This window comes from Triturus cristatus, chromosome 12, assembly GCF_964204655.1.
Source record: "Triturus cristatus chromosome 12, aTriCri1.1, whole genome shotgun sequence".
NCBI lineage: Eukaryota > Metazoa > Chordata > Amphibia > Caudata > Salamandridae > Triturus > Triturus cristatus.
Genome location: NC_140595.1, coordinates 7,556,184 through 7,575,561, shown reverse-complemented (window position 1 = coordinate 7,575,561; position 19,378 = coordinate 7,556,184). Strand labels below are relative to the sequence as shown.

General features: G+C 46.4%; 1 protein-coding gene across 4 annotated transcripts in view; it reads left to right on the top strand.

Moving 5' to 3' along the window:
• ARHGAP45 (Rho GTPase activating protein 45) overlaps positions 1–19,378 on the top strand; it is a 296,938-nt gene that overhangs the window by 265,052 nt on the left and 12,508 nt on the right. For all 4 annotated transcript variants that reach the window (XM_085638862.1, XM_085638864.1, XM_085638863.1 and 1 more), the window contains one exon: positions 5,203–5,423. In XM_085638862.1, the coding sequence (XP_085494988.1) occupies positions 5,203–5,423 (221 nt within the window). The remainder of the gene's footprint in view (positions 1–5,202; positions 5,424–19,378) is intronic.

Genomic DNA, 19,378 nt, shown 5'->3' with positions numbered 1-19,378 from the left:
ACCTCCGGTCGACAATATTGAAATTTAGAGAGCGACACCTTGTTACCATGAGTGGCCAAATGCCGTAGCAGGGTAACCGTAGCATCGCGGCAACCCTGTTCTGTATCAGAGGCCACAAGGAGGTCGTCAACATACTGCAATAGGACATTACCTGGCGGCAATTGTAAAGAATCCAATACTCTTTTTAGGGCTTGGCTGTAGATACTAGGGCTTTCGGTATACCCCTGGGGGGGCGCGACAGAATCTAAAGCTGCGGCCCCCCAATGAGAAACCGAACAAATGTCTGCTATCTGGATGTATGGGAATACTAAAGAAGGCATTCTTCAAATCAATCACCGAGAAAAATGTTGCAGTGGGAGGAATCATGGTCAAAATGGAATTAATGTCTGGTACCACCGGATATTGGGGTACCACAATCTTGTTAATCTCTCGCAAATCAATCACAAATCGGTAGGTATCAGCATAATCAGGGGATTGGGGTACGGGGGCTCGTTTAAGAATCGGAAGAATGGGACTGTTACAGACATTAGAAGCCGTTTCCTCCACCACCCCTGTTCTAATCAAGTCAGAAATAATGGCCAGTAAAGCGCGTTCCCCTGCGGGGGCTATTTTATACTGTGGGATCCTCGGCAATTTGGCATTCTGTTTCAGGGTGATGAACACCGGGGGAATTTGTAGGAATCCTACGTCAGTGTCCCCCAGGGCCCAAAGATCCTTTGGGAGTTGTGCAAGCTCAGGAGGTAGTGAGTCCGTTTTCGAAAAACATTGAACGGAGGGGATAGAGGTATTCCGGATGGTCAGATAAACTCCATCGGGGGAGCAATAGATGTGGGCATGCAATCTTTTTTAATATATCCATACCCAGGAGATTTTCCCCACACTGGGAGGTGAGGAGGAAAGGTGATTCTATCGAAACCGGTCCTAGAGTAAGGGAAAGTGGCTTAGAAATGGGGCTCACCACCGGAGTTCCAGAGAACCCCACGGACACATTAGTCTGGCCAGACAGAGCGGCCCCCGGGACCAGGGCACGTGAAACAGAACTGTTCATAGCCCCTGTGTCAACCAAAAACTTTCCTGATGCATCCAACAATCGTGCATGGACATAAGGTCCAGCTTGATCTATCGGAATTGACACATGCCCCTTACTCTGCCCTTGGCTGTCCTATGCTTGAGTATACCCGGCGTCTTCGTCCGTTACATGTCCATCATTGTAGTACTGTTTACCCTGGTTTTGGTCGAAATAATTCTGACTGTTCTCACCTCGGGCTGCCTGTTCTTGTCTCGTGTGTCCACCTTGATGCCCACTCATCCTTCCCCGTCCGCGACCCCTTGAAGCCGTATTCTGTTCATATAGTAACGGACACTGCGCTCTCCAATGCCCCTCCTCTTTACAGAAAGCACATTGATTTATGCCCAAATCTGTTCGCCCAGCTGTTTGCGTCGGTCCCGCCCCTCTTGGAGCGAAATTCTGCAACCCTCGTCCTCTTCCTCTACCCCTCTCCACTTGCTGTAGTAACACTCGTGTTTTCAACTCTTTTGACTTTCTTTCTGTCTTATCCTTGCTCTCATTCTCCCGATGCTCATAATACTGAGCCATGCTCAGTATCGTGGAGGGCGTGGTGGTCGTCCAGGTACTCTCAGCTGCCTGTAACCGAGCCGATACCTCAGGTAGCAAATTGGTTACAAATCTATTAACAAATAAACGTACACCCCCTTCCGTTGCCAAGTCCTGTCCGCTGAAGTCAATGAACACTCCCTCAAACCTCGTGAAAAAATCAGAGACACTCTCGTCCTTCTTTTGCTTACAGGCCGTCAGCTTGTCCCAATCTACTTTCCTGGGTGGGATCAGTGAATGCATATAAGTTATTATTCTCTCAGGCAAGGCCAGTATCTCAGGTCGGGGCTTGTTCCCTGGTTTACGATCTCTATCCCAGTTTCTCAGTTGATCCCATGTCCCACCAAATTCCGTAACATGGTCCTGGTCATGTACCTGGCGACAAATGTCCACCGGTACTAATAAGGCAAAGAATAATTCAATATCTGCCAACGTCATTACCGCTGACGAGGCGGCCTCGGTCAGTTCCTTGTAATATGCGGTGGGGTTCTTTCTAGGATCTGGCAACTGGCTTTTTAGGGATAGTACCTCACTCCGCTTCCAGGGGGTATAGACCCATTGTTCCTGGAACCGGGCGTCTACCCCGGGACGGGTAACGACGCCGTGGGCATCTACTACTGCGGCAACTTCTGGATGGAAGATAGGGTGCACTTCCCGCATAGGGAACTGGGAGAATCCGGCGGGAGTGGTAGACTGCAAACGAGTTCTATAAGAGACCAAAGTCTGTACCTTCCCTTACACCTCCTCCGGTGTCAACTGAGATTTATGGACCTGATCAAGAATATCATAGTATAGCCGGAGCCTTCCCTTCCTGATGTACCTGTTCCCACACAGAAATAAGACGGTTGGCCATATGCTCCAGAACATGCTGTTGCATCACCGGTTCATAGTCTCTCATAGTACTCCAAATATCGGCAAGCGTATAAATGGGATGTCACATCCACTGGGATGCTTGTGTAGCAATAGTTTCCCTTTCTTCCGTTCCCAAGGCCGAACGAGTGAACAACTTCCTACCCTCAGTTAGACTGGCCGGACGTAGCGGAGTAGTTGCAGCTGTTACCGGCGTGGTACTGGCGGAGGAGGAGGGTAGAACAGAAGGGGAAGGCATTGACCCCAGCGACAGCTGAGGGGTCCCGGCTGCAGCTGTCGTCAATATATTAGGCAGTATGGCCATAACTTCAGACACAGATGTCGGTAACCGGGAGAGGTTCGGCAGGGAGGGAGGGGTAGTGGTGGCCGGGGGAGCCGAAGCCGAGGCCCCAGGGACATATTTGGAGCCGGGGCCGAGGCCCCTGATACCTCCGGATATATCCTCTGTGGTACATAAGGGGGTGGTGGTGTGGTGTCCAGTAAATCCTCTATCTCATCTTCTGCATTCGGGCGGGTCACATAGCTCTTATCCACCTTTAGTCGAAATTCACGATTCATGCAATCCAATCCCCTTTCTACTCTGTCTCGGTCATAGGCCATAGCTTTCTGAGTAACATTCTGTCCTGCCTTGGCTCTGGCTACTTTCTCTTCCCTTATTCGCCGTTGTTTGGCCTCCTTCTGCCATGCAATGAGGGCGTCAAACATGGCCTGCCTACTTCGCCTAGAAAACAGCTGTTCCTGTAGGAACGCAATTTTCTTTTCATCAAATGAGCCCGTTTTGGGCCAGCGTAACTCCTCATTGCCCTTGGTATACTTATGCCACAGAGTGCAAAACAACAACGGAGAGATCCCATGTTTGACATACATAAAATGGCTAGGACTGCCCTCCGGCGGGGCAGGTTGGCTCTCAGCTAGTCTGGAGTCACTTGTTCGACAACAGCAGCCAAAACAATTCAATTTACTAAAACAAGACATTTTTTTTGTTAGTTTTCAGACATGTATACATAAACAACAGTCAACATGAATCATACACAACATACAATCAGTATCAGAGAACCAAGCCCGTCGACTCTGGTTCACAGTCCAAACACCAGACTGTACGCGGGATTCCGGCCACCCTCCTGGCTCACCACTAAGGCCAGCCCCAAACGAGGACTCGCCCCGTCAGGAGTATGCCCTGTGGCTACCCAGTCTAGGTCGCGGGTCCTTCCACGCACAATCTGTTTTATAATCCTTCGGCGCGCCGTTTTTACTCAAATCAAATACAACCTGTACGTACTTCGAGTCAAACCACGGTAATGCTAACCTCGATCAAGCAAGACACCACCCTCCGGTGCGTGTCTTCAAATCAATGCACCGCTGTCCAGCGCGAGCTTCAAACAAATGCAATCCGTGTTCAAAATCAAAAACGCATCGTTCCCAACGAATGCTCTCAAATCAATCAAATAGCACACCGTCTTCGACGCGTGCCTAAACCAATAATGCACCGTGTACAACGCGTGCGTCAAAATCAAATCAATACTCACCGGGTGCACCCAGATACGAATGTTCGTTCTCCGCTGCCAACTCCTCCCGACCAAATCGATCCAGTTTCTGGGTTAAGCCCGTAGGACCCCGGTGAAGGGTAACTAGCAGCAGGGGACGTACCGAAAAGTCGTGCAGGGTGGGAGAAATCCTCAGGCTCCTCTCCCGCCAACCGGTCAGGACGCCCCCAACCCCACCACCCGAATACGGGGGGGGGGGGGGAGACCCTTTCACGGGGTCCCTTCGTGGTCGCCAACTGTTATGTCCAAATAATTATTCCAAGGGCCACACTTACCATTGGCCCGCAATATTAGGTAAGAAGGAGCAGTTGGCAACGTGGAAGGTTCAAACGTTTATTAGCCACCACAGAACTCTATATAGAGGAGCCTCGTCGATCCTCACCCATCAGGTGCGCCGAGGAAGACTGCTGGCTCCTTGACAGTAACACACTTTTATACATTATCAGTACAGCATACAAAACCATATATGTGGAAAAGTACCAGTTAGTCCTGGCGCCCCTAATGAGCTCATGCCCATTTCTAGTTTCGGTTACACATACAAAGGGTTACTATCTTTACAGAGAAGGTCGAAAGGGTAACTCCCTTCTCGTCCCAGGCCTAGAGGAATTTGCCTGATACTCCCTTTTAGCAGATGTGACCTTGCTTCTCAGCAACTCAGCCTGTCTCCTAAAATGCAAGGTAAGGGGAAAGCAGAGGGTGTGCGGAAAAGACCACGTGACTTCCAAGTGAGAGAGAGAGCCGCAATCCAAGATGGAGGCGGTTCGGTTTCTCGGCCCTTTTTGTCGTACTAAACATAATCGGGGATCTCGAGCCGTTTAATACACCATAACGAGGTAAACTATCATTAGATATACTGCGCTAATCATATCTTAATATCTTGAATACCTCATAGTGAATGAGGGCAGGTCTGAAACAGTGGCTGTAAAGAAGGGAGGCATTCAAGAAGAGGAAGTACATGGAAGTTGGGACAAGAAGGGGAGTTGAGGGGGCTAGGAAAGGAGGAGAGCATTTCCAGGAACTTTTTTCATTTGGAATGTTCAGTACACACACCTTACCATCCTTAGCTACTTTTAAAGGAGAACAGTAACTATATTTCTGCTTAATTTGGGCCTTATGAGTCTACTACAACTCACTTAAGAACCAATTACATCTGTGCTTCTCCCCTTTCTTCAGCTTCCAGAACCTATCATGCCATTCCGCCTGTACAATGGCTTGATGGGATTGGCCAAGGAGAGCCTGCAAGCTGGTGCTGGAAAGGCCCCCGAGCTCGTGGACAAGGGGCCCGAGACGAACAAGGAGGTTACTGCCACGGTGACGAAGCTTAATGAATTACTGCAAGACCTTCCGCAGGAGAACCGCGCAACACTGCAGTACATCATCCAGCACCTGCAGAGGTCAGAATCCCAGGTGATGGGGGAGGTTCACTGGCATAAGTGAGACGCCTACTGGTGTGAATTCACTGCAGGAAGGGGATGGGGTACTCTGACAAGTGTGAGTAAAGGAAAGAAAGTAAATAAAAAATAAGGAACAAGCCGCTTACATACAACCTTACACTCACAGCTGGAGCTATTAAATATTCACAGACTCTGCATATCCCAACATCTGGCGGTTGGTCTTTCGGTTTGAACCCGGTTTTTCCAAATATAATTTTTTTAGGAATTTAAGGTGGGAAGGTCAGAAGGGGCACAAACCTTAACTTGCCCTCCAAAATGGCTGCTAATGACCTCACACGACATTAGTGGTAATATTGAATAACACCTTCCCATCAACATTATCAACAATATTTCTTTGTTCCTGTGCATGTTGTTATTTAATGATATTGTGTCAAGTCCGGGTTTTTATTGCTTCACATGAATAAGTTAGTTCCTCTTCGGTTGCGCTTTTTCTGGAAGAGGCTCTAACTACAGATTCTCTCTCAGCGGATCTCCATTGATAAATTATAAGCCCTGAATAGTCCCGCCCACGTGCGGGGATAACAAATCTATTCTTTGTAATATATATTCTCAAATGTAGATGTGCGTCTTTCTTCCGTAAGGCCAGGTTAGTACTTAATTTATTCAAATGTTTTGCAGTCTATGAATGAGGCTATAATGGCCAATTGTTTTAATTTGCATTTAAAGAAGGTGTCACATATAATTTTTTTTTAAACAGGAAAATTAGCAGGAGCTGTGTAATTTGTCCTTATACATCTCATTCACAAACATTTTTAAAGGAAAATATTGAAGAAGGAAGAGGACAATGTAGAGTTATAGGCTGAGGCTCTGCAGATATGAAAGGAGACTCTCTGCCTTCAAGGGCTCACAGCCCACCAGTTTCCCATGATGCCCAGTAGGGGGCAGTTACCTCAGGTCTTTTTCCGACTCCTGGGAACAGGATCTAGGAGCACTGAGCTCTGCATTTTTTGGCTTTTGCCTACAAACATTTCTCTCAGAAATTTTTGTCAACACATTCACTTGGCGGTTTTCATCATTTCAGTGTTTTTCTGTCATTTAATGACTGGAAAATAATTTTTTAGTAAAAAACAAAAAGCCATCTTTATTTGAAATATGCGTTGCCTGTGGCGGAAAGAAGACTAAATAAGACCCCCATGATGTGTGTATTAACTGCCTTCCTGATAGGCACATCCCTGACAGATGTCAGCACTGCAGGACATTTTCCAGGCGTTCCCTGAGGGACAGAGAGAAGGTTCGCCTTCATGGAGCTGAAGAGCGACGCAGACAGCAGGAGGCACAGTCTGAAGGTGAGAAGTCACGGGAGCGATGAGAGGGTCAGTCCTCTACCAGGGCTCTTGCATCAACCTCTGAGGACTCCAGGAGAGGGAGATCCAATAAGAGAGGGAATCTTCAAAAACAACGTCATTTCAGGTCGTTGTTGAGGACAGACATTGAGATGAGCTACAGGGCTACTTGCTTGCCGTCAAGAGCTGGGTCAATGTTGAGAAGAAGACGACATTTGACGTCAAAACAAAGGAGGTTGACGTCAAAGGATTTCACGACGTCAAGAGACGCTCAACGTCAAAAAGTCTGTTGATGTCAATACAGAGGGAAATCAACATTGAGATGCCTGTTGACGTCGGCACTACAGACCAGCAGAAAGGGTCAGGAGATCGAGACCAAGAATATTGCCCTCAACTTCCGACTGAATATTCCAGGGCGTACTCGCCATTGTCACCGGCCCTCATTCCGGACTCTCCGCAGCTTTCTCCACCTCAGACAGCATTTTCAGCGCCTATGCCACCTATTTTGCCTCCACCTATTCCTCAGACAGACTCCTTTGGGAGATCCCTCTCTGGTGAGGCCTCCAGCTTCCCCTCGGAGATCAAGCTCTCCTCAGTCCAGATCTCGCCATAGATCGCGAACACAGTGACTTCCAGACATAGTCGTCAATGTTCTAAGGCACTCCTCATCAAGAAGCTCCTCTAGGCGCACTCCGATATCATCCTAGGCCCAGATCCAGAAGTAGGTCACGATCCAGAGATGAAGGTCATTATATTCCACCACTTCCTCTACTACTGGAAGAGACTCACCAACACTGATGGATTCTTGCCAGCCAAGGGTCTCGCCAGTTAATGACATCAACACATTTCAGGAGGTGCTTGTACGAGGAGCTACAAACCTGAACATTTCATTAACAGCTGCATCAGTGATTTGTGAGACTTCACCAACATGCAGCATGAAGACCCTTTCACCTCTAGTTCCGGGTTTATTAGACTCTGGCATGAAACTTTACCTTACGCCAGCTGCAGCCAAAGCAGCTCCGTCTAGGCTTCAGAAAAAATACAAGCCTCTGGAGCAGGACCCGATAACTATGAAAAACAGAGAGGTACCCCTTGTGAAGGCCAAGGGAAATAGGGTTATTCAACCTAGATAAGAGAAAGGGTTCCCTTAAGGCACAAATAAAAACAGGTATAAAATAATGTACCTTATGACTTAAATACATACAACAAAATATGGAAAAGTTAAAAGTTCATTTATTTGAATATATTAAAAAACAGTCAATAGGGATAACTAAACTAAATCCCTGAACTAAAACAAGATAAAATTAAGACAATATATAGAATTGCGACCTGCACAATTACAAGCAGACAGAACAGTTACAACACACATTTGTTGGATACAGGTTTGTATATTCTTTCTCCGCTCTAGTGACACCAGAGTAGTATCACTACCAAATCAGCGTATCTATTATGGTGTTGGAGACTTGAATTATACGCTTTAGGTTGCGTCGACGCGTTTCGGTGATAACTCCTTCTTATAATCACCTTTATCAAGACATAAAATTTGCCTGCCAGACCCAAAGGGTATGTAAAATCGCCCTAGGATTAAATTTCATGCAGAGAATTAGCATCATTTTTAACTCAGTGGACTTATAGCATTACTGTAGTTAATACGTGGAAAAAATCACAACATGTTCACTATTCATAGTCTTCTGTTATCTCTGTTACTTATGTTGGTTACAATGAGCACCATTTTTTTCTCTAGGTTAACATGTGCATTTTTTCAAAATATTAGACAAACCTTAAAAAAAACATAGAAATAATTTGCTGGAAGTGGCTCATGGCTATTTTAACATAAAGCTCGAACACTCAATAGTATCTGTTAAAAGGAAGTTACCTTGTATAAATATAAATATCACGAATACTCCACTTCTGACGGGTATTGTTACAGGAGGTTGTGGTTATAATTCTCTTTTAGGCTTCACAAAGATAACTACCCCATAAGTCTATCTCTGAAACTTGGGTGTTCTTTGTTACAATTCTTCTGGTTTAGTGGACCCGTACCCCCTATGTTGTTTCAAGACTAGTGAAATCTGAGGCCCCAAGTGCCCCTTATCTGCGTTTCTAGAACAAATACATTTTTATATGTGGAACCAAGGTAGTATATTTGGGTTACCTAGGTTAGGTTATTAATACGTTTTCCGAATAAATAGCCTTACTTACTGCTTTGTTAGCTCAAGATAAATTGGGAAAATACAGGATATGTTTACAGTAATTTTTATTGTCGATAAACCATGTGGCCAAATTTTGAGCGATAAAGTCAATAGCCATGAGCCACTTCCAGCAAATTATTTCTATGTTTTTTTAAGGTTTGTCTAATATTTTGAAAAAATGCACATGTTAACCTAGAGAAAAAAATGGTGCTCATTGTAACCAACATAAGTAACAGAGATAACAGAAGACTATGAATAGTGAACATGTTGTGATTTTTTCCACGTATTAACTACAGTAATGCTATAAGTCCACTGAGTTAAAAATGATGCTAATTCTCTGCATGACATTTAATCCTAGGGCGATTTTACATACCCTCTGGTTCTGGCAGACAAATTTTATGTCTTGATAAAGGTGATTATAAGAAGGAGTTATCACCGAAACGCGTCGACGCAACCTAAAGCGTATAATTCAAGTCTCCAACACCATAATAGATACGCTGATTTGGTAGTGATACTACTCTGGTGTCATTAGAGCGGAGAAAGAATATACAAACCTGTATCCAACAAATGTGTGTTGTAACTGTTCTGTCTGCTTGTAATTGTGCAGGTCGCAATTATATATATTGTCTTAATTTTATCTTGTTTTAGTTCAGGGATTTAGTTTAGTTATCCCTATTGACTGTTTTTTAATATATTCAAATAAATGAACTTTTAACTTTTCCATATTTTGTTGTATGTATTTGTTAAGTCATAAGGTACATTATTTTATACCTGTTTTTATTTGTGCCTTAAGGGAACCCTTTCTCTTATGCAGGACCCGATAATCCTGTGGTCTGATCCTCCTCCTGATTCAGTTGTTATCTTGGCTGTAAAGAAAGTGCATTCTACTTCTTTATCCACAGTGCCACCAAAAGAAAGCAGGTAACTAGATTCAGTGTGGCGCAAGGTATGTGGCACGGCTTCTACAACCATCAAAGCAGCGAGTGCATCTGCCCTGCTAGGCTGGTAAGACAGATCCTTATGAGACTCCCTACTGCTGCCCTGCTAGGCTGGTAAGACAGATCCTCATGAGACTCCCTGCATCTGCCCTGCTAGGCTGGTAAGACAGATCCTTATGAGACTCCCTACTGCTGCCCTGCTAGGCTGGTAAGACAGATCCTTATGAGACTCCCTGCATCTGCATCTGCCCTGCTAGGCTGGTATGACAGATCCTTATGGGACTCCCTGCTGCTGCCCTGCTAGGCTGGTAAGACAGAGCCTTATGAGACACCCTGCTAGGCTGGTAAGACAGATCCTTATGCGACTCCCTGCTGCTGCGCTGCTAGGCTGGTGAGACAGATCCTTATGAGTGAAACCAAAGAGGTATGCAGTTCCTAAAAGTGACGCAGGGTGTGGTAGTATAACTAAAAGATACCAAGGTGACAATGTGAGGGTGTTAAGGTACGCAGGAGAGAAGAACCATACCTCGGTGGATGGTGAGGCTTTAGGTTTGCGGAGCATTCCCCACTACGGAATCAACACTATAAATTTAGTGCTCTCCCACCCTGGTCTCGATTTCATCACAGCTTATGAGGGTTGTGTTATTTAACTTTTGGTACCACACATTTTGAGGGTGCTGTACGTGTGGCCACCATTGATACCTCCTAGAGGTTGTGACCACCACCAAAAAAGTGTAGGTAGCCTTATCATTTTTGGTCCTGAAGAATTGCCAATTAATAAATTACCAGGCAAGAAACATGTTGACCCTTTTAGCACATTGACTCACACACCGAAAGGTGAGATGTGTGCGTTTCACTTTGGTTTTAATCAGGATGGTGACGATGCTTTATTAAAAAAGTTTGAACTGGATCACCTATCCCTGTTTTAGTTCACTCACTTCACACTTCACATGCACCTACACCAGCTAGTAGAAGTAGCCCCTTACACACCTCACTCATCGGCATTGGAAATAAAGATCTCCGTTAGGAAGGCCCCATTTGGGTGCCTGATCGGGCATTGCACCGCCGGCCCGATAAGGAGCAAGACCCGGTGATGAAGCAAGACACCCGCTTGTTGGGTGAGGGTCTTCTTTTCCAGAAGGAGGAGTGATCTTCTCTCCTGCGTACCTGAACACCCTCACATTGTCACCTTGGTATCTTTTAGTTATACCACCACACCCTGCGTCACTTTTAGGAACTGCATACCCCTTTGGTTTCACTGCTTGATGGGCACGTATGCTGGACCTATATGAATGATAATAAAGATTATTATTTATAAGCCCTCTATCCCTCTATTTGTTTGAGACAGATCCTTATGAGACTCCCTGCATCTGCCCTGCTAGGCTGGTGAGACAGATCCGTATGGGACTCCCTGCTAGGCTGGTAAGACAGATTCTTATGGGACTCCCTGCAGCTGCCCTGCTAGGCTGGTAAGACAGATCTGTATCTGTTAGATAAGTCAAATTTTATCTAGACAAAACAAAAGACATATGCAATTCTAATCAATTGTTTGAAAACTATGGCCCTGTACGTACAGGTTAAGCTACGTCTAAACAAACTATATCCAGGTAGGTAGTATCTTGCATCCTGCTATGCTACCAGAAAGCAATTCAAGTTGTCCGGTAGATCAAACGCTCATTGCGCTACAGGGAAAGCAGCTACAGCTGCTTTGATGAGGAATATTACTATTGCTGGAATATGTAAAGCAGCTGCGTGGAAATTGGTTCACACTTTTACCAGACACTACTGATTGGACTCAGATGCGAGAAGCGATACTCGAGTAGGACCGACTTCCCTGAGGTATCCCTTGGCCTAGCTTTCTCTATTGATTGTCTTTTTTCTCTTGCACAGCAGTTGGTAGGGATGGGCTTGCTACTCTATTCAGTGCTTATGATCAATTGAGATCCTCTGAGAGAGAAGGAATTGTTTCTTACCAGTAATCCTGGTTCACTTAGGGGAATCTCTGTTTAAATCATAAGCCACCCTCCCTCCTCCCCGGTGGAAGAGACAGACGATTAATAGACAGTCTCTTTGCCCAAGTAATGATACCGTATTCTTGGTTACAAAAAAAAAAACGGATGTAACTACCACCTACTGGGAATGATGGCATATTGGGGGGCTGTGAAACCTTAAAGGCACAGAGTCTCCTTTAATATCTATAAGTCTAAATTGTCCTCTTCCTTCGCCATTTTCCTTTTGTAGGAAGCTGGGTTTCTGTTGCAGTACGCCCCCCCCACCCACACACACATTTTGCCAGATTACTGATGCACTTTCACTTGATTTGACCTGGGTCCTTGCCAATCAGGTTTCCAGGGGCTGTGTTCTCTCCCAAGACTGTAACTTATACCCCCAATTGGCACCTCTCTGGCCACGACAGTCCCTTATAAAAGGTACCATGGGTACCAAGGGCACTCTGGCCAGGGAAGGCCTCCAGCACTTATTGTGCCACCCTTAGAGGCCCTGTACCTTTACACACACACTTCCATTGCAAGCTGCGTGTTTTGGTGCAGAACAAAGGAAAGAGTCGACATGGCACACATCCCTGTGTGTCATGCCTACAACCCACTGCCCTGGCATAGATCCGTCACCCCTCTAGCTGGGTGCACTATATCAGTGGTGAGGGTGCAGGTGCATGAGCCCTGTACCCCTACCGTGTCTAGATCAATTCTTAGACATTGTAAGTGCATGAATGCCATCAAGAGTATATGGTGCTGAGAGTTTGTCATTACGAACTCCACAGCAGCAAAAATGGCTTTAGTGAAAACTGGAAGTTTGGTATCAAACTTCTCAGTAAATTAAACCCACACTGATGCCAGTGTGGGATTTAATGAAAAATGCACTCAGAGGGCATCTTAGAGATGCCCCCTGAAAAACGACCAGACTCTGGTGGGTTCCCTGACTGGTACACGCCAGCTTGCCACCACAAAACATGTTTCTGGACCCCTGGGGTGGGAGCCTTCTCACCCTGAGCCCAGAAACGAAGCCTTTCCTGGGCAGAGGTGTTCACACATCCCCCAGAACAGGAAGAGCCATCTGTGGCAGGGGAGCTTCAAAGGTCTTGCTGCCTTTGTAATGCCACCCCCAGCCTCTCCTGCTATCAGGAGCAGGCCTCCTTCCCGTTTCCCCTCCTTTACAGCGGGAAGACAGGCAGGAACAATTAGCACAGCCCAGAAGGTGTGCCCACCTCTGCCAACCCCACCCCTCCGATGGGGGAGGCGAGATGAAGCCCACTCTTCCGTGCCCGCCATCTTGCAGATGGCAGGCACTCTCCAATCAGGATTAGAGATTGTGTCCACAGAAGAAACCGTGCTGAAACTATGAGGATGAGGATGCCCACTGACTTGGCCCCAGCCCTCCTGGCCTGTCCCCACCGTGAACCTGCTCCAGCGTGTCCTGCAGCCAGCAGCCTCAAGAACACGATAGACCTGCCCTGCCTTCCAAGCCAAAGACTGTCTCCCGTGACCCCCAGATTTGCTCAACCATAGACTCAAGCCCCAGCTAACACCATGAGTCTGCACCACACTGCACCAGACGCCCACAGCCCGAGTTCGAGTGGCCCAACCCCACGAGGTCTCCCCGGCGATCCGGACCTGATATCTGGCGATCTCTGACCTGCCACAAATCTCCAAGCGAAGCCTGAAGCCTCTTTCTGGAGGATCCCCCCCGACCGAGACCAGAGCTGGTAGGAAAAACCAGACGCTAAAAGAAACCCCTACAACAGACGTACCACGGCCTTGGGTGACCCAACCGACGGTGTCCCAGCATCCCCAGGCATCCCAACTTACCTCTCCAACCGGCGGTCACCTCCAGAAGATCTTCGTCCCCGAGCATGCATCTTTGCTGCAACAGGCGAATCCCCATTGAAAACAACAGGGCACCTGATGCCAAAACAGCACCCTGCACCCAGCTGCGGGCGTACTTTGGGTGCTAACTCAGATCCCCCTTTGCCCCCAGCCTGACACCAGGTGCTTTGCTCCCACAACCTTGTGGCCTGCTTGTGAGCAGCCACCAACCGGAGGCCCCCTATCCCCCATTGGGAAACATTGGGCCTTAGCACTCTGCACCCGGCCACCTTATTGCCGCTGTGGGTTTTTCAAGAGTGCGTCCATGACCCTGGGGGAACCCTGGTTCTAACTCCAGAATACCAACTCCCACAAACCAGTACTTACCTTCAAACCGTTTACTTCATTTTTCTCCATAGGAATACATTTATTGTTTTTCCTTGAAAATTGTTCTAAATGTTGAGTTGGTTAGTATGAAACATTGAACAACTGCCTATGTACTAAAAGTGAATTACTTACCTTTTGTCTACGAGATGTCTGTGTGATATCTAGGCATCACACACTGATTAGCAAAAGTAATCTGTAAAGTAATCTAAAAAGTGACATACATAGTAATCTGAAAAGTAACTGAAAAGTAATTTCGAAACATTGACTTGCCTGTAATTCAATCAACTGCATTTGAACCTGCATTCAATTGTAAAACATTGCATCAGATTTTTGCAAAGCATTTATTTCACTTACCTGCACCATGCTTGGCTTGGTTCTAAAAAATAAAATAACTTAATATTTTTTAAACAAAAACAATTGGTCTGATGTTCAATCTTTGAGTGTGTAAATTCATTTGCTGACTGAGTGTGTACAACAAATGCTTAACACGACCCTCTGATAAAGCCTTACTGCTCACACACACTACCACAAATATAGAGAGTAAGGTGCTATCTACTTTCACCACTGCCTACCTTTGGGGTTCCACTGGACTCTGTGCACACTGTACCTCATTTTGGTATAGTATATACAGAGCCAGCTTCCTACACCTTTTTTTTTAAGTTTGTGAATAAGAGTTACAAGGACAAATTAGACAGTTCCTGCTAAGTGGAAGAGGTGTGGCGCAGCGGCCAGGGCGCCTGACTCCGGACCACAGGGTTCACGGTTCGATCCCCGGTGCCGGCGGCAGGTTAGCCCAGCACCATGTGACTCTGGGCAATAGCTCGCTTAATCTTCCCGATGGCCCCCAGCGCCTTGACACCCTCCGGTAATTGTGCGCTTTACAAATACTGGATTTCATTACTTTTACTATTTTTATTTTATTATATATTAACCCTTTTTTAAATGCAGGTTAAAGCAAATGGCCAATATAGCCTGAAAAACATTTTAATAAATCAAGTGCTTATCCTGGCCTTACTGAAGAAAGGCAAACATCTACACTTAAGAATATATAGTCTACAAAAGTAAGGGGATCCCCGCACGTGGGCAGGACTATTCAGTGCTTATGATTTAAATGGAGACTTCCCTGAGAGAGAACTAGGATTACAGGCATGAAACCATTCCTTCCTCACTTTAGAATATTTCCCAGGCATCGGAGTGGGTCCAGAAAATCTTGAGCAGTACCTCTGCATGCTGGTAGGTGGCGCCAGACAGATCTGCGTCAGAAGTGACGTGTGCAGTACCTATATAGCCACCATCCCAGCGCACTGAGAGTTTATTTTGTGACTATTTCTTCACCAAAAAGACGGAGCCACAACTGAACCATGTGTGACCGGTGTGCAGATATCGGACAAGCATTATGTTAAAGAGCTGAATTGCAGAGTGAAGAGGATACGAGGGCTGTGAGGAATCTGTGGTTAGTGTCTACCACAAAAAGTACAAACGAAGGAAAGTAAGGAATATGCTACTTACCAGTATGCATCTGTTCTTGGCATGTTGAGCTGCAGATCTACACACTATGCATAGATCGCCATCTGGTGTTGGGCCCAGATGTTTGCACTTGTTTTTGTCCTGGCAGGACTTTGGAAGTCATGAGATAGGAGACTTCTCCTTAGGATGCTAGTGCGCATGGGCATCGGCTCCATCCTCATATTGTTTTTTGCCAACAGGGAAATGATGGAGCTTAGTAAGAAACAGGAAAGATGCCCATGTGTGGTGTATCTAAATAAGATAAAACTAGAACAGATAAAGGTAGCCGGGGAGGCGGGTGGGCGTGTGTAGATCTGCAGCTCTACATGCCAAGAACAGATGCATACTGGTAAGTAGCATATTCCGTTCGAGGCATGTGAGCTGCAGATTACACACTATGCATAGATTGTATAGCAGTACCCCTCCTTAGCAGCGACCACCAGTATCTGTTGCAGTAGTTTGAAATACTGTTTTGAGTACAGCCTGGCCCACAGTAGCTTGTTGTTTTGTTTACACATCTACACAATAGTGTTTTGTGAATGTATGCAGTGTAGACCATGTAGCTGCTCTGCAGATGTAATCTAAGGGAATGTTCCCTAAAAATGCCATAGAAGCCTCTATCTTTCGTGTATAATGGGCTTTAGGAGGAACAGTTAAAGTACGTTTTGCTTTGTGGTAGCAAATTTGTATGCATTTAACAATCCATCAAGCTATCCCAGATTTTGATATGGGGTTGCCTTTGGGTGGTGGCGAGAAAGACACAAAAAGTTGTTTTGTCTTACGAAAGGGTTGTGTTCTCTCGATGTAATATAGCAATGCTCTTTTAACATCTAAAGTATGAAGAGCTCTTTCTGCGACGGTTTGCGGTTGCGAGAAAAATACGGGAAACTCTACAGACTGATTAAGATGGAAGATGGAAGGGAGAAATGACTTTAGGAAGGAATTTAGGATTTGTTCGGAGAACAACCTTTTTATGATGGATTTGCAGAAAAGGTTCCTGAATAGTTAGTGTTTGTAGCTCACTAACTCGCCGTAGAGAGGTAATGGCCACTAGGAAAGCAACTTTCCATGTTAGGAATTGAAGCTCACATTTATGTAAAAGGTTCAAAGGGAGGACCCATCAGACGTGTGAGAATGATGTTCAAATTCCACGCAGGTGAAGGTGGTACTCTGGGAGGAATTATTCTTTTAAGGCCTTCCATAAAGGCTTTTATAGCAGGTACTCTGAAAAGTAGTAGATGCTGTCTATTTTGTAGATATGCCGCTATGGCAGCAAGATGTAGCCTAATAGACGTATAGGCTAAGTTACACCTTTGGAGGCGTAGTAAGTAACCTACGACGTGTTGGATAGACACATCTAGGGGATTGATGTTATTGTTATGGCAATATATCACAAATCGTTTCCACTTGGCTGTGTAGCAGGCTCTTGTGGTGGGGCGTCTAGCCTCCTTAATGACGTTCATACAGTCAGGGGGAAGGTTAAGGTAACCAAATTCTAAGATCTCAGGAGCCAGATCGCAAGGTTGAGCTGAGCTGGGTCCGGGTGTCTGATCTCTCCACGGTTCTGGGTTAAGAGGCGTGGTGAGAGGTGTAATTTTTGGTGCTGAACTATGGACAGTTCCAGCAATGTGGTGTACCACGGTTGTCTGGCCCAAGTTGGAGCAACTAGGATGAGAGTTAGTGAATGTTGCTGTAGTTTGCGCACCACCAGTGGAGAGTGGGAGAGGCGGAAAAGCGTACGCAAATCTGCCTGACCAGTTCATCCATATCACATTGCCTTTGGACAATGGGTGTGGATATCTGGCGGCGAAGTTTGGGCATGTGGCGTTTTCGTGGGTGGCGAAGAGGTCTATCTGTGGTTTCCCCCACAATTGAAAGAATGGCTGAAGAACTTGCGGATGAAGTTCCCACTTGTGGATCTGTTGTGTTTGACGACTTAACAGATCGGCGATGGTGTTTTGGACTCCCGGAACATGTTGGGCTAGGAGAAATATATTCTGTGGTATAGCCCATCTTCATATGCTCTGTGCTAGCTGAGAGAGCTGCAGAGTGTGCACTGCCTTGTTTCTGTATGTAGTACATGGCTGTCATGTTGTCTGTGCGGACTAAGACAGCTTTGCCTGATATTTGCTTTTGAAATACTTTTAAGGCTAGGAATATGGCTAGTAACTCCAGGTGGTTGATGTGGAGTAACTTTTGCTGAGGTGTCCATCTGCCCTGCATGGTGTGATGTGATAGGTGAGCTCCCCACCCGGAGAGCGATGCGTCCGCTGGCATGACAATTTGGGGAACTGGCTCTAGGAACGGTCGCCCTTTGGAAAGGTTTTTGGTGTTCCACCACTGCAGAGAGCGATGACTGCAACCGTTTACCAACACCAAATGTGTCAGCTGACCTTGAGACTGGTTCCATTGGCGTGCTAAGCACTCTTGTAGCGGACGCATCCGGAGTCTTGCGTGAGGCACTATAAATATGCAAGAGGCCATCATCCCTATGAGTTGAATGAACACTCGAGCTGGAAGGGAGTGTTGAGGTTGAAATTTGTCAGGAGAGCCTGCATGCTTGCTATCCTGGCTGGAGTGGGATAGGCTAGCGCTTTTGAGGTGTCTATGGTGGCACCGAGGTATTGTTGTGTGTGGGAGGTTGTAGATGAGACTTGGCGTGGTTTACTGTGAACCCCAGGTCGTGGAGTAGTTGAATAGTCATGTGAGTGTGGTGTACACACTGGTTGTATGAGCAGGCTTTTATAAGCCAGTCGTCGAGGTATGGGAAGACGTGAATGTGCGGTCTCCTTTAGTGGGCTGCTACTAGCGCTAGGCACTTGGTGAATACCCTTGGTGCTGTTGTGACTCCGAATGGGAGTACTTTGAATTGATAGTGCTGCCCGTCCACTACAAACCTGAGATGCTTCCTGTGAGCTGCGTGAATGGGAATATGGAAGTAGGCGTCCTTGAGATCTATGGTAGCAAGGAAGTCGCCTTGTGAAAGAAGAGGAAGGACCTGTTGAAGTGTGACCATGTGGAAATGGTCTAAGTGTATGAATAGGTTAAGGGGTCTGAGGTCTAAAATAGGCCTTTAAGAGCCGTCCTTCTCTGGTATGAGAAAATACAGGGAGTATACTCCCGTGTTTTGTTGGCGCAGGGGAACCAGTTCTATTGCATTTTTTTGTAGAAGGGAGATTACCTCCTGCTTTACCAAAGACATATGTTCTTGTGACAGTGGATGCTGTTTGGGTGGTATGTTGGGGGGGGTAGAGGTGAGTTTGAGACAGTAATCTGATTGAACTATCTGTCGCACCCACCTGTCTGTGGTGATGTTGGTCCAGACAGGAAGGAGCTGTTGTAGTTTTCCCCCCGACAGGAGTGGAATGTACAGGGGAAGCAGAGGGAAGTCATTGGGTAGGGGTGGAGGCAGAGCGGGTGTTGTTAGTCTTGCCTCTGCCCTGGTTATTGTTGCCTCTGTACCCTCCTCTTTGGTAATCTCTGGTGAAGGTTGACTGGGTGGAAGCCTTGTAAGAGGTGGAAGGGTTGTCTGATGAGTATCCTCTGGAGTTGCCTCTTTAGGAGGAGCGACGAAAAGAACGTCTGGGAGCTTGCGATTGCAAGGCTCCCATTGACTTGGCTGTGTCTGTGTCCTTTTTCATTTTCTCCAGAGAGGAGTCTACAGCAGGGCCAAAGAGGTGCTGTTGGTCGAATGGCTGGCTGAGGATCGAACTTTGTACCTCAGGCTTAAAGACTGAAATGCGTAGCCAAGCGTGCCTATGCAAAAGC